At 57.6% G+C, this 27,151-nt stretch overlaps 2 protein-coding genes across 2 annotated transcripts in view; both read right to left on the reverse strand.

The window, feature by feature from the left end:
* FCER1G (Fc epsilon receptor Ig) overlaps positions 1-5,685 on the reverse strand; it is a 7,860-nt gene extending 2,175 nt beyond the window's left edge. The window contains exon 1 of the mRNA XM_072358615.1: positions 5,622-5,685. Coding sequence (XP_072214716.1) covers positions 5,622-5,685 — 64 coding nt within the window. The remainder of the gene's footprint in view (positions 1-5,621) is intronic.
* The window catches only part of NDUFS2 (NADH:ubiquinone oxidoreductase core subunit S2), a 26,911-nt gene continuing 5,355 nt past the window's right edge, over positions 5,596-27,151 (reverse strand). The window contains exons 3-15 of the mRNA XM_072358619.1: positions 26,797-26,903; positions 24,318-24,508; positions 20,644-20,764; positions 19,458-19,570; positions 16,285-16,359; positions 14,469-14,546; positions 12,977-13,062; positions 11,936-12,055; positions 10,223-10,352; positions 9,401-9,496; positions 6,802-6,885; positions 5,834-5,891; positions 5,596-5,733 (exon numbers count right to left, since the gene is read on the reverse strand). Of these exons, the coding sequence (XP_072214720.1) occupies positions 5,696-5,733; positions 5,834-5,891; positions 6,802-6,885; positions 9,401-9,496; positions 10,223-10,352; positions 11,936-12,055; positions 12,977-13,062; positions 14,469-14,546; positions 16,285-16,359; positions 19,458-19,570; positions 20,644-20,764; positions 24,318-24,508; positions 26,797-26,903 (1,297 nt within the window). The 3' untranslated portion in view covers positions 5,596-5,695. The remainder of the gene's footprint in view (positions 5,734-5,833; positions 5,892-6,801; positions 6,886-9,400; positions 9,497-10,222; positions 10,353-11,935; positions 12,056-12,976; positions 13,063-14,468; positions 14,547-16,284; positions 16,360-19,457; positions 19,571-20,643; positions 20,765-24,317; positions 24,509-26,796; positions 26,904-27,151) is intronic.

Raw genomic sequence — 27,151 nt, forward strand, 5'->3', positions numbered from 1 at the left:
TCCTATGGGGTGAGAGGGGGATATGGAGCCCTATGGGGTGAGAGGGGATATGGAACCCTATGGGGATATGGAGCCCTATGGGGTCAGAGAGGGATATGGAGCCCTATGGGGTGAGAGGGGGATATGGAGCCCTATGGGGTGAGAGGGGATATGGAGCCCTATGGGGTCAGAGGGGATATGGAGCCCTATGGGGTCAGAGGGGGATATGGAGCCCTATGGGGTGAGAGGGGGATATGGAGCCCTATGGGGTGAGAGGGGATATGGAGCCCTATGGGGTGAGAGGGGGATATGGAGCCCTATGGGGTGAGAGGGGGATATGGAGCCATATGGGGTGAGAGGGGAATATGGAGCCCTATGGGGTGAGAGGGGGGATATGGAGCCCTATGGGGTGAGAGGGGGGATATGGAGCCCTATGGGGTCAGAGGGGGGATATGGAGCCCTATGGGGTCAGAGGGGGATATGGAGCCCTATGGGGTCAGAGGGGATATGGAGCCCTATGGGGTCAGAGGGGGATATGGAGCCCTATGGGGTGAGAGGGGGATATGGAGCCCAATGGGGTGAGAGGGGGATATGGAGCCCTATGGGGTGAGAGGGGGATATGGAGCCCTATGGGGTGAGAGGGGATATGGAGCCCTATGGGGTGAGAGGGGGATATGGAGCCCTATGGGGTGAGAGGGGATATGGAGCCCTATGGGGTGAGAGGGGGATATGGAGCCCTATGGGGTGAGAGGGGGATATGGAGCCCTATGGGGTGAGAGGGGGATATGGAGCCCTATGGGGTCAGAGGGGGATATGGAGCCCTATGGGGTCAGAGGGGGATATGGAGCCCTATGGGGTCAGAGGGGGATATGGAGCCCTATGGGGTCAGAGGGGGATATGGAGCCCTATGGGGTCGAGAGGGGGGATATGGAGCCCTATGGGAGGGGATATGGAGCCCTATGGGTCAGAGGGGATATGGAGCCCTATGGGGTGAGAGGGGGATATGGAGCCCTATGGGGTGAGAGGGGGATATGGAGCCCTATGGGGTCAGAGGGGATATGGAGCCCTATGGGGTGAGAGGGGGATATGGAGCCCTATGGGGTGAGGGGGATATGGAGCCCTATGGGGTCAGAGGGGGATATGGAGCCCTATGGGGTCAGAGGGGGATATGGAGCCCTATGGGGTCAGAGGGGGATATGGAGCCCTATGGGGTCAGAGGGGGATATGGAGCCCTATGGGGTGAGAGGGGGATATGGAGCCCTATGGGGTGAGAGGGGATATGGAGCCCTATGGGGTCAGAGGGGGATATGGCGCCCTATGGGGTGAGAGGGGGGATATGGAGCCCTATGGGGTGAGAGGGGGGATATGGAGCCCTATGGGGTGAGAGGGGATATGGAGCCCTATGGGGTCAGAGGGGGATATGGAGCCCTATGGGGTGAGAGGGGATATGGAGCCCTATGGGGTCAGAGGGGGATATGGAGCCCTATGGGGTGAGAGGGGATAAGGAGCCCTATGGGTCAGAGGGGATATGGAGCCCTATGGGGTCAGAGGGGGATATGGAGCCCTATGGGGTGAGAGGGGGATATGGAGCCCTATGGGGTGAGAGGGGGATATGGAGCCCTATGGGGTGAGAGGGGGATATGGAGCCCTATGGGGTGAGAGGGGATATGGAGCCCTATGGGGTGAGAGGGGGGGATATGGAGCCCTATGGGGTGAGAGGGGGATATGGAGCCCTATGGGGTGAGAGGGGGATATGGAGCCCTATGGGGTCAGAGGGGATATGGAGCCCTATGGGGTGAGAGGGGGATATGGAGCCCTATGGGGTGAGAGGGGATATGGAGCCCTATGGGGTGAGAGGGGATAAGGAGCCCTATGGGGTGAGAGGGGGATATGGAGCCCTATGGGGTGAGAGGGGGACATGGAGCCCTATGGGGTGAGGGGGGGATATGGAGCCCTATGGGGTGAGAGGGGATAAGGAGCCCTATGGGGTGAGAGGGGATATGGAGCCCTATGGGGTGAGAGGGGGATATGGAGCCCTATGGGGTGAGAGGGGATAAGGAGCCCTATGGGGTTGAGAGGGGATATGGAGCCCTATGGGGTGAGAGGGGGATATGGAGCCCTATGGGGTTGAGAGGGGATATGGAGCCCTATGGGGTGAGAGGGGATATGGAGCCCTATGGGGATATGGAGCCCTATGGGGTGAGAGGGGATATGGAGCCCTATGGGGTGAGAGGGGATATGGAGCCCTATGGGGAAAAAGGGGGATATGGAGCCCTATGGGGTGAGAGGGGATATGGAGCCCTATGGGGAAAAAGGGGGATATGGAGCCCTATGGGGTGAGAGGGGGATATGGAGCCCTATGGGGATATGGAGCCCTATGGGGTGAGAGGGGATATGGAGCCCTATGGGGTGAGAGGGGATATGGAGCCCTATGGGGTGAGAGGAGGATATGGAGCCCTATGGGGTGAGAGGGGATATGAAAGCCCTATGGGGTCAGAGGGGGATATGGAGCCCTATGGGGGTGAGAGGGGATATGAAGCCCTATGGGGTCAGAGGGGGATATGGAGCCCTATGGGGTCAGAGGGGGATATGGAGCCCTATGGGGTGAGAGGGGGATATGGAGCCCTATGGGGTCAGAGGGGGATATGGAGCCCTATGGGGTGAGAGGGGATATGGAGCCCTATGGGGTGAGAGGGGATATGAAGCCCTATGGGGTCAGAGGGGGATATGGAGCCCTATGGGGTGAGAGGGGATATGAAGCCCTATGGGGTCAGAGGGGGATATGGAGCCCTATGGGGTCAGAGGGGGATATGGAGCCCTATGGGGTGAGAGGGGGATATGGAGCCCTATGGGGTCAGAGGGGATATGGAGCCCTATGGGGTGAGAGGGGGATATGGAGCCCTATGGGGTGAGAGGGGGATATGGAGCCATATGGGGTGAGAGGGGATATGGAGCCCTATGGGGTGAGAGGGGGGATATGGAGCCCTATGGGGTCAGAGGGGATATGGAGCCCTATGGGGATATGGAGCCCTATGGGGTGAGAGGGGATATGGAGCCCTATGGGGTGAGAGGGGGATATGGAGCCCTATGGGGTGAGAGGGGGATATGGAGCCCTATGGGGTGAGAGGGGATATGGAGCCCTATGGGGGTGAGAAGGGGATATGGAGCCCTATGGGGTCAGAGGGGGACATGGAGCCCTATGGGGTCAGAGGGGGATATGGAGCCCTATGGGGTGAGAGGGGATATGGAGCCCTATGGGGTGAGAAGGGGATATGGAGCCCTATGGGGTCAGAGGGGGGATATGGAGCCCTATGGGGTGAGAGGGGGATATGGAGCCCTATGGGGTGAGAGGGGATATGGAGCCCTATGGGGTGAGAGGGGGATATGGACCCCCTATGGGGTGAGAGGGGGATATGGAGCCCAATGGGGTCAGAGGGGGATATGGAGCCCTATGGGGTGTGAGAGGGGGGATATGGAGCCCTATGGGGTGAGAGGGGATATGGAGCCCTATGGGGTCAGAGGGGATATGGAGCCCTATGGGGTGAGAGGGGGATATGGAGCCCTATGGGGATATGGAGCCCTATGGGGTGAGAGGGGGATATGGAGCCCTATGGGGTCAGAGGGGGATATGGAGCCCTATGGGGTGAGAGGGGATATGGAGCCCTATGGGGGGTGAGAGGGGATATGGAGCCCTATGGGGTGAGAGGGGGATATGGAGCCCTATGGGGTCAGAGGGGAATATGGAGCCCTATGGGGTGAGAGGGGATATGGAGCCCTATGGGGGTGAGAGGGGATAAGGAGCCCTATGGGGTGAGAGGGGATATGGAGCCCTATGGGGTCAGAGGGGGATATGGAGCCCTATGGGGTCAGAGGGGATATGGAGCCCTATGGGGGTGAGAGGGGGATAAGGAGCCCTATGGGGTGAGAGGGGATATGGAGCCCTATGGGGTGAGAGGGGATATGGAGCCCTATGGGGTCAGAGGGGATATGGAGCCCTATGGGGTGAGAGGGGATATGGAGCCCTATGGGGATATGGAGCCCTATGGGGTGAGAGGGGGATATGGAGCCCTATGGGGATATGGAGCCCTATGGGGTGAGAGGGGGATATGGAGCCCTATGGGGTCCAGAGGGGGATATGGAGCCCTATGGGGTGAGAGGGGGGATATGGAGCCCTATGGGGTGAGAGGGGATATGGAGCCCTATGGGGTGAGAGGGGGATATGGAGCCCTATGGGGTCAGAGGGGGATATGGAGCCCTATGGGGTCAGAGGGGGATATGGAGCCCTATGGGGTCAGAGGGGGATATGGAAGCCCTATGGGGTCAGAGGGGGATATGGGGCCCTATGGGGTGAGAGGGGGATATGGGGCCCTATGGGTGTGAGAGGGGGATATGGAGCCCTATGGGGTGAGAGGGGGATATGGAGCCCTATGGGGTGAGAGGGGGATATGGAGCCCTATGGGGTGAGAGGGGATCTGGAGCCCTATGGGGTGAGAGGGGGATATGGAGCCCTATGGGGTGAGAGGGGGATATGGAGCCCTATGGGGTGAGAGGGGATATGGAGCCCTATGGGGATATGGAGCCCTATGGGGTGAGAGGGGGATATGAAGCCCTATGGGGTGAGAGGGGGATATGGAGCCCTATGGGGTGAGAGGGATATGGAGCCCTATGGGGATATGGAGCCCTATGGGGTGAGAGGGGATATGGAGCCCTATGGGGTGAGAGGGGGATATGGAGCCCTATGGGGTGAGAGGGGATATGGAGCCCTATGGGGTGAGGAGGGGGGATATGGAGCCCTATGGGGTCAGAGGGGGGATATGGAGCCCTATGGGGTGAGAGGGGGGATATGGAGCCCTATGGGGTGAGAGGGGATATGGAGCCCTATGGGGTGAGAGGGGATATGGAGCCCTATGGGGTGAGAGGGGGATATGGAGCCCTATGGGGTGAGAGGGGATATGGAGCCCTATGGGGTGAGAGGGGATATGGAGCCCTATGGGGTCAGAGGGGGATATGGAGCCCTATGGGGTCAGAGGGGGATATGGAGCCCTATGGGGTCAGAGGGGATATGGAGCCCTATGGGGTGAGAGGGGGATATGGAGCCCTATGGGGTGAGAGGGGGATATGGAGCCCTATGGGGTGAGAGGGGATATGGAGCCCTATGGGGATATGGAGCCCTATGGGGTGAGAGGGGGATATGAAGCCCTATGGGGTGAGAGGGGGATATGGAGCCCTATGGGGTGAGAGGGGATATGGAGCCCTATGGGGATATGGAGCCCTATGGGGTGAGAGGGGGATATGAAGCCCTATGGGGTGAGAGGGGGATATGGAGCCCTATGGGGTGAGAGGGGATATGGAGCCCTATGGGGATATGGAGCCCTATGGGGTGAGAGGGGATATGGAGCCCTATGGGGTGAGAGGGGGATATGGAGCCCTATGGGGTGAGAGGGGATATGGAGCCCTATGGGGTGAGAGGGGGATATGGAGCCCTATGGGGTCAGAGGGGGATATGGAGCCCTATGGGGTGAGAGGGGGATATGGAGCCCTATGGGGTGAGAGGGGATATGGAGCCCTATGGGGTGAGAGGGGATATGGAGCCCTATGGGGTCGGATGGATCCGGATTCACGCTGTGTCTATTTTCCATCACTTTGATCCTTTATTTCTTTATTATCTCCCAACTCTCCATTGATGCGGATGAAGCTGCAGCTCATCGTTGTCCCCTCATCGATCCACCTCCCCAAACACGATGTCCTGGGTCCCTGCCATGGGGAGATGGAGATGGGGGGGGGGTTTAAACCCATAGAGAACACCCCCCCCCCCCAACCCAAACCTCAGCTGAGAACCCACAACTCAACACACCAATGATGGCCACCACGTCTGCCAGCATATGGCCCTGGGACATGCGATCCAAGCCGGCCTGGGGGGGAAGGAAACAGCAACATCAGCCCTATATTGTGATAAGAGATGGCCCTATATCGTGATAAGGGACGGCCCTATATTGTGATAAGGGACGGCCCTATATCGTGATAAGGGACGGCCCTATATTGTGATAAGGGATGGCCCTATATTGTGATAAGGGATGGCCCTATATTGTGCTAAGGGACGGCCCTATACTGTGATAAGGGATGGCCCTATATTGTGATAAGGGATGGCCCTATATTGTGCTGAGGGACGGCCCTACATTGTGATAAGGGACGGCCCTATATTGTGCTGAGGGACGGCCCTATACTGTGATAAGGGATGGCCCTATATTGTGATAAGGGACGGCCCTATATCGTGATAAGGGACGGCCCTATACTGTGATAAGGCACGGCCCTATATCGTGATAAGGGACAGCCCTATATCGTGATAAGGCACGGCCCTATATCGTGATAAGGGACGGCCCTATATTGTGATAAGGGACGGCCCTACCCAAGCCCTGACCCCATAGCAGCCCCATAGCAGCCCCACACAGCCCCATAGCAGCCCCACAGCAGCCCCATAGCAGCCCCACACAGCCCCATAGCAGCCCCACACAGCCCCACACAGCCCCATAGCAGCCCCATAGCAGCCCCACACAGCCCCATAGCAGCCCCATAGCAGCCCCACACAGCCCCATAGCAGCCCCATAGCGACGTGAGGAAGTGGTCAGAGAAAGGAAACGAGAGCGGGGGCTGAACAGCTTCACATTGAGGCTCAGGGCTTTGGGGGCAGCGCTCGGCCCTATAAACACCCCATAGGGATAAAGGCGTGGGGGGGCAGCCACAGCCCTACAGGGGGCAATGGGCCTCATATGGGGCCTCGTGTGGGACCCCCCCCCCATAATCAGACCCACCCCCCCCCAGTACCAGGTGAGCAAAGCCGGGTGCTTTGATCTTGCAGCGATAGGGGCGGCTGCTGCCATCAGACACCAGGTAGACGCCGAATTCACCCTATAGGGACAGAGATAACACGGCCCTATATATATACCCCATAGCAATAGGGGCACCCCTATATATACCCCATAGCAATAGGGGCACCCCTATATATACCCCATAGCAATAGGGGCACCCCTATATATATCCCATAGCAATAGGGGCACCCCTATATATACCCCATAGCAATAGGGGCACCCCTATATATACCCCATAGCAATAGGGGCACCCCTATATATATCCCATAGCAATAGGGGCACCCCTATATATATACCCCATAGCAATAGGGGCACCCCTATATATATACCCCATAGCAATAGGGGCACCCCATATATATCCCATAGCAATAGGGGCACCCCTATATATACCCCATAGCAATAGGGGCACCCCTATATATATACCCCATAGCAATAGGGGCACCCCTATATATACCCCATAGCAATAGGGGCACCCCTATATATATATCCCATAGCAATAGGGGCACCCCTATATATATATCCCATAGCAATAGGGGCACCCCTATATATATACCCCATAGCAATAGGGGCTCCCATAGCAATAGGGGCACCCCTATATATATCCCATAGCAATAGGGGCACCCCTATATATATACCCCATAGCAATAGGGGCACCCCTATATATACCCCATAGCAATAGGGGCACCCCTATATATACCCCATAGCAATAGGGGCACCCCTATATATATATCCCATAGCAATAGGGGCACCCCTATATATATACCCCATAGCAATAGGGGCACCCCTATATATATCCCATAGCAATAGGGGCACCCCTATATATACCCCATAGCAATAGGGGCACCCAGCTCCCTTCTGCCACCCACTGACCATGCTGGGAGGTGGCAGAGTGGGATCAGCCCCATCAGAGCCCACCCCCACCCCATAAACAGCACAAGGAGGGGGGTCTCACTCCCCTAAACAGCACAAAAAGGGGCAACTTGGGGGTCTCAGACCCTAAATAGCACAAGAAGGGGCACATTGGGGGTCTCAGACCCTAAATAGCACATGAAGGGGCACATTGGGGGTCCCACCCCCCCAAATAGCACATGAAGGGGCACCCTGGGGGTCTCACCCCCATTAACAGCATGAGAAGGGGCACATTGGGGGTCCCACCCCATAAATAGCACATGAAGGGGCACATTGGGGGTCTCACCCCCCCAAATAGCACATGAAAGGACACCCTGGGGGTCTCACCCCCCCTAAACAGCATGAGAAGGGGCACATTGGGGGTCCCACCCCCCCAAATAGCACAAGAAGGGGCACCCTGAAGGTCTCACCCCCATTAACAGTATGAGAAGGGGCACCTTGGGGGTCTCACCCCCCCAAATAGCACATGAAGGGGCACCCTGAAGGTCTCACCCCCATTAACAGCATGAGAAGGGGCAACTTGGGGGTCTCACCCCCCCTAAACAGCACAAAAAGGGGCACCTTGGGGGTCTCACCCCCATTAACAGTATGAGAAGGGGCACATTGGGGGTCTCAGCCCCCAAACAGCACGTGAAGGGGCACCTTGGGGATTTCACCCCATAAACAGCACAAGAAGGGGCACCTTGGGGGTCCCACCCCCCCAAATAGCACATGAAAGGGCACCCTGGGGGTCTCACCCCCCCAAAACAGCATGAGGAGGGGCACCTTGGGGGTCTCAGCCCCCAACCAGCACATGAAGGGGCACCTTGGGGGTCTCACCCCATAAACAGCACAAGGAGGGGGGTCTCAGCCCCCAAATAGCACAAGAAGGGGCACATTGGGGGTCCCACCCCATAAACAGCACATGAAGGGGCACCTTGGGGGTCTCAGCCCCTAAATAGCACATGAAGGGGCACACTGGGGGTCTCAGCCCCCAAACAGGACATGAAGGGGCACATTGGGGGTCTCACTCCCCGCAAACAGCACAAGAAGGGGCACATTGGGGGTCTCAGACCCTAAATAGCACAAGAAGGGGCACCCTGGGGGTCTCACCCCCCCTAAACAGCATGAGAAGGGGCACCTTGGGGGTCTCAGCCCCTAAACAGCACATGAAGGGGCACCTTGGGGGTCCCACCCCCCCAAATAGCACATGAAGGGGCACCCTGAAGGTCTCACCCCCATTAACAGTATGAGAAGGGGCACATTGGGGGTCTCAGACCCTAAATAGCACATGAAGGGGCACATTGGGGGTCTCACCCCCCCAAATAGCACATGAAGGGGCACATTGGGGTCTCAGCCCCCAAATAGCACAAGAAGGGGCACATTGGGGGTCTCACCCCCCCTAAACATCATGAGAAGGGGCACATTGGGGGTCCCACCCCATAAACAGCACATGAAGGGGCACCTTGGGGGTCTCAGACCCTAAATAGCACAAGAAGGGGCACATTGGGGGTCTCACCCCATAAACAGCACAAGAAGGGGCACATTGGGGGTCCCACCCCCCCAAATAGCACATGAAAGGGCACCCTGGGGGTCTCACCCCCCCTAAACATCATGAGAAGAGGCACCTTGGGGGTCTCAGCCCCCAGACCCATGAGCTGTGGTACCTTGGGGGCTTCAATGGCCGTGTATGTGGCTCCGGGGGGCACCTGGTAACCTTCAGTGTAGAGCTTGAAGTGATGGATGAGGGACTCCATGGACGTCTGTGGGGAGAGAACGGGGACCCCAAAGATGAGACCCCAAAGCCAAAACCCCAAAGCCGGGACCCCAAAGCTGGGACCCCAAAGCCAAGACCCCAAAGCCAAGATCCCAAAGCTGGGACCCCAAAGCTGAGACCCCAAAGCCAAAACCCCAAAGCCCAGACCCCAAAGCCCAGACCCCAAAGCCGAGATCCCAAAGCCGGGACCCCAAAGCCGAGACCCCAAAGCTGAGTCCCCAAAGCCGAGTCCCCAAAGCCAAGATCCCAAAGATGAGACCCCAAAGATGAGACCCCAAAGCCGGGACCCCAAAGCTGGGACCCCAAAGCCGAGATCCCAAAGCCGAGACCCCAAAGCCGGGACCCCAAAGCTGAGTCCCCAAAGCTGAAACCCCAAAGCCCAGACCCCAAAGCCGAGACCCCAAAGCCGAGACCCCAAAGCCCAGACCCCAAAGATGAGACCCCAAAGATGAGACCCCAAAGCCGAGACCCCAAATCTGAGACCCCAAAGCCGAGACCCCAAAGCCGAGACCCCTGAGACCCCAAAGCCGAGACCCCAAAGCCGAGACCCCAAATCTGAGACCCCAAAGCCGAGATCCCAAAGCCGAGACCCCAAAGCTGAGACCCCAAAGCTGGGACCCCAAAGCCGAGACCCCAAAGCTGAGACCCCAAAGCCCAGACCCCAAAGCCGAGACCCCCCCCCCTTTTTGGGGCCCGGGCTGTGGTTCCTTACCTTCATCTCTGCCCTTTTAGGGGGGGAGATCTTGGCGTCGTCCACCTTGATTTCCCCCTCCGGCATCTTATTGAGGCACTGCAGGATGATGCGCAGGGACTGACGCATCTCCTCCACGCGGCACAGGTATCTATGGGGCAGGGCAGGGTATGGGGTCAGGGTATGGGGTCAGTGTATGGGGTCAGGGTATGGGGTCAGGGTATGGGGTCAGGGTATGGGGTCAGGGTATGGGGTCAGGGTATGGGGTCAGGGTATGGGGTCAGGGTATGGGATCAGGGTATAGGGTCAGGGTATGGGGTCAGGGTATGGGGTCAGGGTATGGGGTCAGTGTAAGGGATCAGGATATGGGGTCAGTGTAAGGGATCAGGATATGGGATCAGGGTATGGGATCAGGATATGGGGTCAGGGTATGGGGTCAGGGTATGGGGTCAGGGTATGGGGTCAGGGTATGGGGTCTGGGTATGGGGTCAGGGTATGGGGTCTGGGTATGGGGTCAGGGTATGGGGTCAGGGTATGGGATCAGGGTATGGGGTCAGGGTATGGGGTCAGGGTATGGGGTCAGGGTACGGGATCAGGGTACGGGGTCAGGGTATGGGGTCAGGGTATGGGGTCAGGGTATGGGGTCAGGGTATGGGATCAGGGTATGGGGTCAGGGTATGGGGTCAGGGTATGGGGTCAGGGTATGGGGTCAGGGTATGGGATCCCATAGAGCCCCATAGAACCCAATAGAACCCCAATAGGACACCATAGACCCCCCATAGGACCCCATAGACCCCCCATAGAGCTCCATAGAGCCCCACAGACCCCTCATATTGCCCCATATGACCCCAATGCAGCCTAGGGACTGGAATGGGATCCACATGGTTAGGGACTGGAATGGGATGCACATATACCCCATATACCTCCCATATCACCCCATAGACCCCCCATAGAGCCCCAATAGGCCACCATAGGACCCCAATAGGACCACATAGAGCCCCATATCACCCCATAGAACCCCACAGACCCCCAATAGAGCCCCATAGACCTCCCATAGTGCCCTATAGACACTCCATAGAGCTCCATAGAGCCTCATAGACCCCCCATAGCCCTTCACAGACCCCAATAGACCCCCATAGATTCCCCATAGGACCCCACAGACCCCCATAGAGCCCCATAGACCCCCATAGAGCCCCATAACCCCCCCTAATGCCCCCCAATCCCACCCCATAGAGCTCCATAGACCCCCATACAGCCCCATAGAGCCCCCATAGAGCACAATAGAGCCCCAATAGGACTCAATAGGATCCCATAGAGCCCCATAGAACCCAATAGAACCCCAATAGGACACCATAGAGCCCCATAGGACCCCATAGACCCCCCATAGGACTCCATAGACCCCCCATAGAGCTCCATAGAGCCCCACAGACCCCTCATATTGCCCCATATGACCCCAATACAGCCCCATAGACCCCCATAGAGCCCCCATATCACCCCATAGAACCCCATAGAGCCCCATAGGACCCCCATATCACCCCATAGAGATCCCATAGAGCACCACAGACCCCCCATAGAGCCCCAATAGGCCACCATAGGACCCCAATAGGACCACATAGAGCCCCATATCACCCCATAGAACCCCACAGACCCCCAATAGAGCCCCATAGACCTCCCATAGTGCCCTATAGGCACTCCATAGAGCTCCAATGGGGCTGGGGACATATGGGGCCGTACCGGTCGTAGCAGTCACCACGGGATCCAATGGGGACATCGAACTCCACCTGGTCGTACACGTCGTAGGGTTGAGTTTTCCTCAGGTCCCACTGGATCCCGGAGCCCCGCAGCATCACCCCACTGAGATACAGGGAGATATAGGGACGGGGGGGTTAAGGGGAGCCACGGCCCCACACTCACCCTATAACAAGCCATAGAGTCCATAGGGAGGCCTTGCATCAAAGGGATATGGGGACATGGGAGAGGTGGGGGTCCCCACCCCATAGGACCCCATAGGACTCCACAGGACTCCATAGGACCCCATAGGACTCCACAGGACCCTGTAGGAGCCCATAGGAGCCCATTGGACCCCATAGGAGCCCATAGGACCTCATAGGACCCCATAGGACTCCATAGGACCTCGTAGGACCCCGCAGGACCCCATAGGACTCCATAGGACCCCACTGGACCCCACAGGACTCCATAGGACCTCATAGGACTCCATAGGACCCTACAGGACCCCATAGGACTCCATAGGACCCCATAGGACTCCATAGGACTCCATAGGACCCTACAGGACCCCATAGGACTCCATAGGACCTCATAGGACCCCATAGGACTCCACAGGACTCCACAGGACTCCACAGGACCCCACAGACCTCCATAGGACCCCATAGAACTCCATAGGACCCCACTGGACCCCATAAGACTCCATAGGACTCCATAGGACCTCATAGGACCCCATAAGACCCCACTGGACCCCATAGGACTCCATAGGCCTCCATAGGACCCCATAGGACCCCATAGGACTCCATAGGACCCCATAGGACTCCATAGGACCTCGTAGGACCCCATAGGAGCCCGTAGGAGCCCACTGGCCCCATAGGACCTCATAGGACTCCATAGGACCTCGTAGGACCCCATAGGAGCCCATAGGACTCCATAGGCCTCCATAGGACCCCAAAGGACCCACAGCCAAGGCTGAGCTCTCAGGACTGGACCCCGACCCCTATAGGTCCCCCCATACAGCACAGCGTGACCCCAAAGAGCTTCACCCCAAACCTGAACCCATAATTGAGAGCCTCCTCCGCTGGGATGACCCCGATGTCGATGGTGCGGTTCTTCCAGATGCGGTTGTTGGTCAACATCTGCGGGCAGCAAAGGGTTAAACAGCCCCTCTATGGGGTTAAATGGCCCCTCTATGGGGTCAGACCCATCTATGGGGTCAAACAGCCCCTCTATGGGGTTAAATGGCCCCTCTATGGGGTTAAATGGCCCCTCTATGGGGTTAAATGGCCCCTCTATGGGGTTAAACAGCCCCTCTATGGGGTTAAATGGCCCCTCTATGGGGTTAAACTGCCCCTCTATGGTGTCAGTCCCCTCTATGGGGTTAAACAGCCCCACTATGGGGTTAAATGGCCCCTCTATGGGGTCAGACCCATCTATGGGGTTAAATGGCCCCTCTATGGGGTCAGCCCCCTCTATGGGGTCAGCCCCCTCTATGGGGTTAAACTGCCCCTCTATGGGGTTAAACTGCCCCTCTATGGGGTCAGTCCCCTCTATGGGGTTAAACAGCCCCTCTATGGGGTTAAACAGCCCCTCTATGGGGTCAGTCCCCTCTATGGGGTTAAACAGCCCCTCTATGGGGTTAAATGGCCCCTCTATGGGGTCAGACCCATCTATGGGATCAAACGGCCCCTCTATGGGGTTAAATGGCCCCTCTATGGGGTTAAATGGCCCCTCTATGGGGTCAAACGGCCCCTCTATGGGGTCAGACCCATCTATGGGGTTAAACAGCCCCTCTATGGGGTTAAATGGCCCCTCTATGGGGCCAGCCCCCTCTATGGGGTTAAACAGCCCCTCTATGGGGTTAAACGGCCCCTCTATGGGGTCAGCCCCCTCTATGGGGTTAAACGGCCCCTCTATGGGGTCAGACCCGTCTATGGGGTCAAACAGCCCCTCTATGGGGTTAAACAGCCCCTCTATGGGGTTAAATGGCCCCTCTATGGGGTTAAATGGCCCTTCTACGGGGTCAGACCCATCTATGGGGTCAAACGGCCCCTCTATGGGGTTAAATGGCCCCTCTATGGGGTTAAATGGCCCCTCTATGGGGTTAAATGGCCCCTCTATGGGGTCAAACGGCCCCTCTATGGGGTCAGACCCATCTATGGGGTTAAACAGCCCCTCTATGGGGTTAAATGGCCCCTCTATGGGGTCAGACCCATCTATGGGGTTAAACAGCCCCTCTATGGGGTTAAACGGCCCCTCTATGGGGTCAGCCCCCTCTATGGGATTAAACAGCCCCTCTATGGGGTCAAACAGCCCCTCTATGGGGTCAAACAGCCCCTCTATGGGGTCAGACCCATCTATGGGGTTAAACAGCCCCTCTATGGGGTCAAACAGCCCCCAGCCCCTCTATGGGGTCAGTCCCTTCTATGGGGTCAGTCCCTTCTATGGGGTCACCCCCCTCTATGGGGTCAGTCCCCTCTATGGGGTCGCCCCCCTCATCCCATCCCTTTTGGGTTCCCCCTCTGGACCCCAAATGCACCCTCACCTCTTCCACCTCATCCACCCGCAGGGAGAAGTTCTTCACGAACTCGTAGATGTCGTCCATCAGCCCCAAAGGCAGATCCTGCCCATAGAGAGGGGGATCCATACGGGATATGGGGACACCCTATATGCCCCTATATGCCCTTATATGCCCTTATATGCCCCTATATCCCCCTATATGCCCTTATATGCCCCTATATCCCACCAAATGCCCCTATAACTCCCTATGTGCCCCCATACCCTCCTATATGCCCCCCTATATGCTCCTATATCCCCCTATATGCCCCTATATCCACCCATATGCCCCTATATGCCCCCATATCCCCCTATATCCCCCTATGTGCCCCCATATCCCCCTATGTGCCCCCATACCCTCCTATATCCCCCTATATGCTCCATATCACCCTATATGCCCCCATATCCTCCTATATGCCCCTATATGCCCCCACATCCCCCTATATGCCCCTATATCCCCCTATATCCCCCTATATGCCCCCATATCCCCTTATATGCCCCTATATGCCCCCATATCCCCCTAGATGCCCCCATATCCCCCTATATGCCCCTATATCCCCCTATATCCCCCTATATCCCCCTATATGCCCCCATATCCCCCTGTATGCCCCCATATCCCCCTATATGCCCCTACATGCCCCTATATGCCCCTACATGCCCTATATCCTCCTATATGCCCCCATATCCCCCTATATGCCCCTATATGCTCCTATATCCCCCTATATGCCCCATATCCCCCTATATGCCCCTATATCCCCCTATATGCCCCCATATCCCCCTATATGCCCCCATATCCCCCCATATCTCCCTATATGCCCTTATATGCCCCCATATCCCCCTATATGCCCCCATATCCCCCTATATGCCCCCATATCCCCCTATATGCCTTTATATGCCCCTATATCCCCCTACATGCCCTATATCCCCCTATATGCCCCCATATCCCCCTATATGCCCTTATATGCCCCTATATGCCCCTATATCCCCCTATATGCCCCCATATCCCCCTATATGCCCCCATATCCCCCTATATGCCCCTATATCCCCCTATATGCCCCTATATCCCCCTATATGCCCCCATATCCCCCTATATGCCTTTATATGCCCCTATATCCCCCTACATGCCCTATATTCCCCTATATGCCCCCATATCCCCCTATATCCCACCAAATGCCCCCATATCCCCCTATGTGCCCCCATACCCTCCTATATCCCCCTATATGTTCCTATATCCCCCTATATGCCCCTATATCCCCCTATATGCCCCTATATGCCCCCATATCCACCTGTATGCCCCCATATCCACCTGTATGCCCCCATATCCCCCTATATCCCCCTATATGCCCCCATATCCCTCTATATGCCCCATATCCCCCTATATGCCCCCATATCCCCCTATATGCCCCTATATCCCCCTATATGCCCCCATATCCTCCTATATGCCCCTATATCCCCCCATATCCCCCTATATGCCCCTATATCCCCCTATATGCCCCCATATCCCCCTACATCCCCCCATATCCCCCTATATGCCCCCATATCCCTCTATATGCCCCTATATCCCCCTATATCCCCATATATCCCCCCCATACCCCCTATATGCCCCCATATCCCTCTATATGCCCCCATATCCCCCTATATCCCCATATATCCCCCCCATACCCCCTATATGCCCCCATATCCCTCTATATGCCCCCATATCCCCCTATATCCCCATATATCCCCCCCATACCCCCTATATGCCCCCATATCTCCCTACATCCCCCCATATCCCCTTGTTTCCTATGGGGCTGTGGGTCCCTCACCTGGTGCACGCCCCCAGGCCGGATGTAGGCTGCGTGCATACGAGCCCCCGAGACGCGCTCGTAGAACTCGAACATCTGGGGGGGAGAGAAAAGGGGGCTGGGTCAGCGGCCCCATAACCCACAGCTCAGCATGGACCACAACCCAACCCATAACCCAACCCATAACCAGTAACCCATAACCCATAACCCAACCCATAACCCAACCCATAACCCAACCCATAACCCAACATGGACCCCAACCCAACCCATAACCCATAACCCAACCCATAACCCATAACCCAACCCATAACCCAACCCATAACCCATAACCCAACCCATAACCCATAACCCAACCCATAACCCATAACCCAACATGGACCCCAACCCATAACCCATAACCCAACCCATAACCCATAACCCAACCCATAACCCATAACCCAACCCATAACCCAATCCATATCCCATAACCCAACATGGACCCCAACCCATAACCAGTGACCCAACCCATAACCCAACCCATAACCCATAACCCAACCCATAACCCAACCCATAACCCAACCCATAACCCATAACCCAACCCATAACCTATAACCCAACCCATAACCCAACCCATAACCCAACCCATAACCCATAACCCAACCCATAACCCATAACCCATAACCCAACCCATAACCCATAACCCAACCCATAGCCCAACCCATAACCCATAACCCAACCCATAACCCAACATGGACCCCAACCCATAACCCATCCCATAACCCAACCCATAACCCATAACCCAACCCATAACCCAACCCATAACCCATAACCCAACCCATAACCCAACCCATAACCCAACCCATAACCCATAACCCAACCCATAACCCAACCCATAACCCAACCCATAACCCATAACCCAACCCATAACCCAACCCATAACCCAACCCATAACCCATAACCCAACCCATAACCCAACCCATAACCCAACCCATAACCCATAACCCAACCCATAACCCATAACCCAATCCATAACCCATAACCCAACCCATAACCCAACCCATCCCATAACCCAACCCATAACCCACAGCTCAACATGGACCCCAACCCAACCCATAACCCAACCCATAACCCAACCCATAACCCATAACCCAACCTATAACCCAACCCATAACCCAACATGGACCCCAACCCAACCCATAACCCAACCCATAACCCAACCCATAACCCAACATGGACCCCAACCCATAACCCATAACCCAACCCATAACCCATATCCCAACCCATAACCCATAACCCAACCCATAACCCAACATGGACCCCAACCCAACCCATAACCCATAACCCAACCCATAACCCAACCCATAACCCATAACCCAACCCATAACACAACCCATAACCCATAACCCAACCCATAACCCACAGCTCAACCCAACCCAAACTGCCAACCCAACCACCAACCCAATCCCCCAACCCAGCCCTCAATCCTCAACCCAGCCCCCAACCCAGCCTGGCCCCCAACCCAGCCCCCAATCCAGCCCTCAACCCAACCTGGCCCCAATCCCCAACCCAACATGGCCCCCAACCTCCAACCGAACCTCCAACCCAGCCCTCAACCCCCAACCCAACCCCCAACCCAACCCAGCCCCCAGTTGCCAACCCAACCATCAACCCAGACCCCCAACCCAACCCCCAAACCCAACCCAGCCCCAATCCCCAACCCCCCAACCCAACCTGGCCCCCAATTGCCAACCCAGCGCCCAACCCAACTCCCAACCCAGCCCCCAACCCAGCCCCCAACCAACCCAGCCCCCAACCCAGCCCTCAACCCCCAACCCAACCCCCAAACCCAACCCAGCCCCCAATCCCCAGCCCCCAACCCGGCCCCCAATTGCCAACCCAACCCCCAACCCAACCCCCAACCCAACCCCCCAACCCAGCCTGGCCCCCAACCCAGCCCCCAACCCAGCCCTCAACCCAACATGGCCCCCAATCCCCAACCCAACATAGCCCCCAACCTCCAACCCAACCCCCAAACCCAACCCAGCCCCAACCCCCAGCCCCCAACCCAACCTGGCCCCCAATTGCCAACCCAGCCCCCAACCCAATTTCCAACCCAGCCCCAACCCCCAACCCAACCCCCAACCCAACCCCTCAACCCAGCCTGGCCCCCAACCCAGCCCCCCAATCCAGTCCTCAACCCAACCTGGCCCCCAATCCCCAACCCAACATGGCCCCCAACCCCCAACCCAACCCCCAAACCCAACCCAGCCCCCAATTCCCAGCCCTCAACCCGGCCCCCAATTGCCAACCCAACCACCAACCCAACCCCCAACCCAACCCCTCAACCCAGCCTGGCCCCCAACCCAGCCCCCCAATCCAGCCCTCAACCCAACATGGCCCCCAATCCCCAACCCAACATAGCCCCCAACCTCCAACCCAACCCCCAAACCCAACCCAGCCCCAATCCCCAACCCCCCAACCCAACCTGGCCCCCAATTGCCAACCCAACCACCAACCCAGCCCCCAACCCAGCCCTCAAACTCCAACCCAACCCCTCAACCCAGCCTGGCCCCCAACCCAGCCCCCAATCCAGCCCTCAACCCAACATAGCCCCCAACCCCCCAACCCAACCCGGCCCCCAGTTGTCAACCCAACCACCAACCCAATCCCCCAACCCAGCCCTCAATCCTCAACCCAGTCCCCAACCAACCCAACCCCCAACCCAACCTCTCAACCCAGCCCCCCAATCCAGCCCTCAACCCAACATGGCCCCCAACCTCCAACCCAACCTCCAGCCCGGCCCTCAACCCCCAAACCAACCCCCAAACCCAACCCAGCCCCCAACCCAGCCCCAATCCCCAGCCCCCAACCCAACCTGGCCCCCAATTGCCAACCCAGCCCTCAAACTCCAACCCAACCCCCAACCCAACCCCTCAACCCAGCCCCCCAATCCAGCCCTCAACCCAACATGGCCCCCAATCCCCAACCCAACATGGCCCCCAACCTCCAACCCAACCCAGCCCCAATCCCCAACCCCCCAACCCAACCCGGCCCCCAGTTGCCAACCCAACCATCAACCCAGCCCCCCAACCCAGCCCTCAAACTCCAACCCAACCCCCCAACCCAACCTGGCCCCCAGCCCCCAACCCAACCCCCAACCCAACCCCCAACCAACCCAGACCCCCAACCCAGCCCCCCCCCCCCATCCCGTCCACCTTCTCCCTCTCCTCGAACATCCAGAAGAAAGGCGTCATGGCGCCGATGTCCAACGCGTGCGTGGTGACGGCCATGATGTGGTTCAGCAGCCGGGTGATCTCTGCAAACAGCACTGGGGGCAGCAATGGGGTGGGAGGGGGGCAGTAATGGGGTGAGGGGCAGCAATGGGGTCAGGGGCAGCAATGGGGTGAGAGGGGGGCAGTAATGGGGTCAGGGGCAGCAATGGGGTGAGAGGGGGGCAGTAATGGGGTGTGGGGCAGCAATGGGGTGAGAGGGGGGCAGTAATGGGGTGTGGGGCAGCAATAGGGTGGGAGGGGGGCAGTAATGGGGTCAGGGGCAGCAATGGGGTGGGAGAGGGGGCAGCAAAGGGGTGGGGGGCAGTAATGGGATGGGAGTGGGGCAGCAATGGGGTGAGATGGGGGCAGCAATGGGGTGAGGGGCAGCAATGGGGTCAGGGGCAGCAATGGGGTCAGGGGCAGCAATGGGGTGAGAGGGGGGCAGTAATGGGGTGTGGGGCAGCAATGGGGTGGGAGGGGGGCAGTAATGGGGTCAGGGGCAGCAATGGGGTGGGAGAGGGGGCAGCAAAGGGGTGGGGGGCAGTAATGGGATGGGAGTGGGGCAGCAATGGGGTGTGGAGCAGCAATGGGGTGGGAGGGGGGCAGTAATGGGGTCAGGGGCAACAATGGGGTGAGAGGGGGGCAGTAATGGGGTCAGGGGCAGCAATGGGGTCAGGGGCAGCAGTGGGGTCAGGGGCAGCAGTGGGGTGGGAAGGGAAGCAATGGGGTGGGAAGGGAAGCAATGGGGTGGGAGGGGGGCAGCAATGGGGTCAGGGGCAGCAATGGGGTGAGAGGGGGGCAGCAATGGGGTCAGGGGCAGCAATGGGGTGAGAGGGGGGCAGTAATAGGGTGAGAGGGGGGCAGTAATGGGGTCAGGGGCAGCAATAGGGTGGGAGAGGGGGCAGCAATGGGGTGGGGGGCAACAATGGGATGGGAAAGGGGCAGCAATGGGGTGGGAAGGGGGGCAGCAATGGGATGAGGGGCAGCAATGGGGTGGGAGGGGGGTAGCAATGGGGTGAGATGGGGGCAGCAATGGGATGAGGAGCAGCAATGGGATGGGAGGGGGGTAGCAATGGGGTGAGAGTTTTTAATGGGGTTTTTAATGGGGTTTTTAATGGGGTTTTCTCACCTCGGATCCATTGAGCTCTGATGGGAGGCCGGATATTGAGCAGCTTCTCCACAGCCAGAGCGTAGGCCTGTTCATTGCACATCATGGACACGTAGTCCAGGCGGTCGAAATAGGGCAGAGCCTGCAAAGGGAATGGGGTCAATGGGGTCGATGGGGTCTATGGGGTCAATGAGGTCGATGGGGTCAATGGGGTCGATGGGACCTATGGGACCTATGGGGTCAATGGGGTCGATGGGACCTATGGGACCTATGGGACCTATGGGGTCAATGGGGTCAATGGGATTGATGGGACCTATGGGGTCAATGGGGTCTATGGGGTCTACGGGATCTATGGGATCTATGGGATCTATGGGGTCTACGGGATCTACGGGGTCAATGGGATCTATGGGATCTATGGGATCTATGGGATCAATGGGGTCTATGGGGTCGATGGGGTCGATGGGGTCGATGGGGTCTATGGGGTCGATGGGGTCGATGGGGTCAGTGGGGTCAGTGGGGTCAGTGGGGTCAGTGGGGTCGATGGGGTCAGTGGGGTCGATGGGGTCAATGGGGTCAGGGGGGTCAGTGTGGTCAGTGTGGTCAGTGGGGTCAGTGGGAATTAAAGGGGTCAATGGGAATTAAAGGGGATTAATGGGGACTAAAGGGGTCAATGGGGTCTATGGGATCAATGGGGACAATAAGGTCAATGGGATCAATGGGGTCAATGGGGATTAAAGGGGTCAATGGGGATTAAAGGGGATTAATGGGGATTAAAGGGGATTAATGGGGTCTATGGGATCAATGGGGTCAATGGGACCAATGGGGACCAATGGGGTCAATGGGGTCAATAGGGATCAATGGGGTCTATAGGATCAATGGGGACAATGAGGTCAATGGGGTCAATGGGGACAATGGGGATTAAAGGGGTCAATGGGGATTAAAGGGGTCAATGGGGATTAAAGGGGATTAATGGGGATTAAAGGGGATTAATGGGGATTAAAGGGGATTAAAGGAGATTTATGGGGATTAAAGGGGTCTATGGGATCAATGGGGTCAATGGGACCAATGGGGACCAATGGGGTCAATGGGACCAATGGGACCAATGGGACCAATGGGGTCAATGAGACCAATAGGGATCAATGGGACCAATAGGGATCAATGGGGACAATGAGGTCAATGGGATCAATGGGGTCTATGGGATCAATGGGGACAATGGGGACAATGAGGTTAATGGGGTCAATGGGGATTAAAGGGGTCTATGGGGTCTATGGGATCAATGGGGTCTATGGGATCAATGGGGTCTATGGGGTCTATGGGATCTATGGGATCTATGGGGTCTATGGGGATTAATGGGGATTAAAGGGGTCTATGGAGTCTATGGGATCTATGGGGTCTATGGGGTCAATGGGGTCAATGGGGTCAATGGGGTCAATGGGGTCAATGGGGTCAATGGGGTCAATGGGATCTATGGGATCTATGGGATCAATGGGACCAATGCGATCTATGGGTTCAATGGGGATTAAAGGGGATTAAAGGGGTCTATGGGGTCTATGGGGACAATGAGGTCAATGGGACCAATGGGGTCAATGGGACCAATGGGGTCAATGGGATCTGTGGGGTCTGTGGGACCAATGGGATCTATGGGGTCAATGGGCATTAATGGGGATTAAAGGGGATTAAAGGGGTCTATGGGGTCTATGGGGACTATGGGGACAATGGGATCAATAGGGATTAAAGGGGTCAATGGGATCAATGGGGATTAAAGGGGTCAATGGGGTCAATGGGGATTAAAAGGGTCAATGGGGTCTATGGGATCTATGGGGTCTATGGGGTCTATGGAACCAATGGGACCAATGGGGTCAATGGGGATTAATGGGGATTAAAGGGGATTAAAGGGGTCAATGGGATCAATGGGGTCGATGGGGCAGCTATGGGGGGGCAGAGCAGCACCGAGCTGAGGCTGCTGCCCCATAGATCCCACTGGCCCCATAGATCCCATTGAGCTGAGGCTGCAGCCCCATAGATCCCACTGGCCCCATAGATCCCATTGAGCTGAGGCTGCAGCCCCATAGATCCCACTGGCCCCATAGATCCCATTGAGCTGAGGCTGCTGCCCCATAGATCCCACTGGCCCCATAGATCCCATAGAGCTGAGGCTGCTGCCCCATAGATCCCATAGAGCTGAGGCTGCAGCCCCATAGATCCCACTGGCCCCATAGATCCCATTGAGCTGAGGCTGCTGCCCCATAGATCCCACTGGCCCCATAGATCCCACTGGCCCCATAGATCCCATTGAGCTGAGGCTGCTGCCCCATAGATCCCACTGGCCTCATAGATCCCATTGAGCTGAGGCTGCTGCCCCATAGATCCCACTGGCCCCATAGATCCCACAGGCCCCATAGATCCCATTGAGCTGAGGCTGCTGCCCCATTGATCCCACTGGCCCCATAGATCCCATTGAGCTGAGGCTGCTGCCCCATAGATCCCACTGGCCTCATAGATCCCATTGAGCTGAGGCTGCTGCCCCATAGATCCCACTGGCCCCATAGATCCCATTGAGCTGAGGCTGCTGCCCCATAGATCCCACTGGCCTCATAGATCCCATTGAGCTGAGGCTGCTGCCCCATAGATCCCACTGGCCCCATAGATCCCACAGGCCCCATAGATCCCATTGAGCTGAGGCTGCTGCCCCATAGATCCCACTGGCCCCATAGATCCCACTGGCCCCATAGATCCCATAGAGCTGAGGCTGCAGCCCCATAGATCCCACAGGCCCCATAGATCCCACAGGCCCCATAGATCCAATTGAGCTGAGGTTGCAGCCCCATTGATCGCATTGAGCTGAGGCTGCTGCCCCATAGATCCCACTGGCCCCATAGATCCCACTGGCCCCATAGATCCCACTGGCCCCATAGATCCCATAGATCCCATAGAGCTGAGGCTGCAGCCCCATAGATCCCACTGGCCCCATAGATCCCATTGAGCAGAGGCTGCTGCCCCATAGATCACACTGGCCCCATAGATCCCATAGATCCCATAGAGCTGAGGCTGCTGCCCCATAGATCCCACAGGCCCCATAGATCCCACTGGCCCCATAGATCCCATAGAGCTGAGGCTGCAGCCCCATAGATCCCACTGGCCCCATAGATCCCATTGAGCAGAGGCTGCAGCCCCATAGATCCCATAGAGCTGAGGCTGCTGCCCCATAGATCCCACTGGCCCCATAGATCCCATTGAGCTGAGGCTGCAGCCCCATAGATCCCACTGGCCCCATAGATTCCATAGAGCTGAGGCTGCCGCCCCATAGATCCCACAGGCCCCATAGACCCCATAGAGCCGAGGCTGCCGCCCCATAGATCCCACTGGCCCCATAGATCCCATAGAGCTGAGGCTGCCGCCCCATAGATCCCACAGGCCCCATAGATCCCATAGAGCTGAGGCTGCCGCCCCATAGATCCCATAGAGCTGAGGCTGCAGCCCCATAGATCCCACTGGCCCCATAGATCCCACTGGCCCCATAGATCCCACAGGCCCCATAGATCCCACTGGCCCCATAGATCCCACAGGCCCCATAGATCCCACAGGCCCCATAGATCCCACAGGCCCCATTGATCCCACTGGCCCCATTGATCCCACTGGCCCCATAGACCCCATAGAGCTGAGGCTGCCGCCCCATAGCCCCCCCTTGGCGTTACCTGCAGGTAGGTCTTGTACTCGATGAGCTTCTCGGTGCCGCGGTGCAGCAGCCCGATGTGTGGGTCGCACCTTCGCACCGTCTCCCCACTGAGCTCCATGACGAGGCGCAGCACCCCATGGGCTGCAGGGTGTTGGGGGCCAAAGTTGATGGTCAGTGTCGAGATCTGCTTGTGGGCCACGGGGTCCTTGTCTATGGGGGGAGAAACCACAGCCCTATAGGGTTGGCCCCATATACTGCCCCATATACTGCATTGCATTGCCCCATATACTGCCCTGTGCTGCCCCATATACTGCCCTGTGCTGCCCCATATACTGCCCTGCATTGCTCCATATACTGCCCTGCATTGCCCCATATACTGCCCTGCATTGCCCCATATACTGCCCTGTGCTGCCCCATATACTGCCCTGCATTGCCCCATATATGGCCCTATGTTGCCCCATATACTGCCCTGTACTACCCCATATACTGCTCTGCGTTGCCCCATATACTGCTCTGCGTTGCCCCATATACCACCCTGTACTGCCCCATATACTGCCCCATATACTGCCCTGTACTGCCCTGCATTGCCCCATATACTGCCCTGGATGGCCCCATATACTGCCCTGCATTGCCCCATATACTGCCCTGCATTGCCCCATATACTGCCCTGTGCTGCCCCATATATTGCCCTGTACTGCCCCATATACTGCCCTGCACTGCCCCATATACTGCCCTGTGCTGCCCCATATACTGCCCTGTGCTGCCCCATATACTGCCCTGCGCTGCCCCATATACTGCCCTACATTGCCCCATATACTGCCCTGTGCTGCCCCATATATTGCCCTGTACTGCCCTGCATTGCCCCATATATTGCCCTGTACTGCCCCATATACTGCCCTGTGCTGCCCCATATACTGCCCTGTGCTGCCCCATATACTGCATTGCATTGCCCCATATATTGCCCTGCATTGCCCCATATACTGCCCTGCATTGCCCCATATACTGCCCTGTGCTGCCCCATATACTGCCCTGTACTGCCCTGTACTGCCCCATACACTGCCCTGTACTGCCCCTTATATGGCCCTTCGTTGCCCCATATACTGCCCTGTGCTGCCCCATATACTGCCCTGTGCTGCCCCATATACTGCCCTGTGCTGCCCCATATACTGCCCTGTGCTGCCCCATATATGGCCCTGTGCTGCCCCATATACTGCCCTGTGCTGCCCCATATACTGCCCTGTGCTGCCCCATATATGGCCCTATGTTGCCCCATATACTGCCCTGTGCTGCCCCATATACTGCCCTGTGCTGCCCCATATACTGCCCAGTACTGCCCCATATACTGCCCTGCATTGCCCCATATATCGCCCTGCATTGCCCCATATACTGCCCTGCGCTGCCCCATATACTGCCCTGTGCTGCCCCATATACTGCCCTGTGCTGCCCCATATACTGCCCTGTACTGCCCCATATACTGCCCTGCATTGCCCCATATACTGCCCTGTGCTGCCCCATATACTGCCCTGTGCTGCCCCATATACTGCCCTGTACTGCCCCATATACTGCCCTGCATTGCCCCATATACTGCCCTGTACTGCCCCATATACTGCCCTGTGCTGCCCTGTACTGCCCCATATACTGCCGTGTACTGCCCCATATATTGCCCTGTACTGCCCCATATACTGCCCTGCATTGCCCCATATACTGCCCTGTGCTGCCCCATATACTGCCCTGTGCTGCCCCATATACTGCCCTGCATTGCCCCATATACTGCCCTGTACTGCCCCATATACTGCCCTGTGCTGCCCCATATATTGCCCTGTATTGCCCCATATATAGCCATGTATTGCCCCATATACTGCCCTGTACTGCCCCATATACTGCCCTGTACTGCCCCATATACTGCCCTGCGCTGCCCCATATACTGCCCTGCATTGCCCCATATACTGCCCTGTGCTGCCCCATATACTGCCCTGCAATGCCCCATATATTGCCCTGTATTGCCCCATATATAGCCATGTATTGCCCCATATACTGCCCTGCATTGCCCCATATACTGCCCTGTGCTGCCCCATATACTGCCCTGCATTGCCCCATATACTGCCCTGCATTGCCCCATATACTGCTCTGTGTTACTGAGCTCTTATGGCTTTCCAACCCCCCCCAGCCCATCTCAGGACCCCAATGTTCCCCTATGAGGGTCCCTGATAACCCCCCCAGCCCCCCCAGTTTCCCCATAGCCCCTATTGAACCCTCCCTAAAGCCCCCCCCACCTCCCAGAGCCCCCCAAAGCCCCCCCACCTTCCCCATAGCCCCCTATTGAACCCACCTTAAAGCCCCCCCCACCCCCCCAAAGCCCCCCCAGTTTCCCCATAGCCCCTATTGAACCCTTCCTAAAGCCCCCCCCACCCCCCAAAGCCCCCCACCTTCCCCATATCCCCTATTGAACCCTCCTTAAAGACACCCCCCCCCCCAAAGGCCCCCCCCCCCCCCCTCACCATTCCATGGGGGTGGGACCCACTTCTGGGTCTCCTTGCTGGGGTACATGACGGCGCCGGCGCTTTGCTGAGCCCACTCCACATCGGGCTGCCATTGGTGACCCCCCCTTAAGGGAACAAGGGGGGGGTAAGACCCCATAACAAGGGACTGGACCCACAACTCAACCCCAGCCCCACATCCAGCCCCACATCCAGCCCCACACCTCAACCCCAACCCCACAGACAGACCCCAGACCCCCACCCCAGACCCCAGACCCCACACTCCAGACCCAGACCCCAAACCTTGATCCCATATCCCACATCCCAGACCCCACACCCCAAGCCCTGTTCCCATCTCCTGGCCCTAATCCCCCCC

Source organism: Excalfactoria chinensis, chromosome 32 (genome assembly GCF_039878825.1).
Source record: "Excalfactoria chinensis isolate bCotChi1 chromosome 32, bCotChi1.hap2, whole genome shotgun sequence".
Classification (NCBI taxonomy): Eukaryota; Metazoa; Chordata; class Aves; order Galliformes; family Phasianidae; genus Excalfactoria; species Excalfactoria chinensis.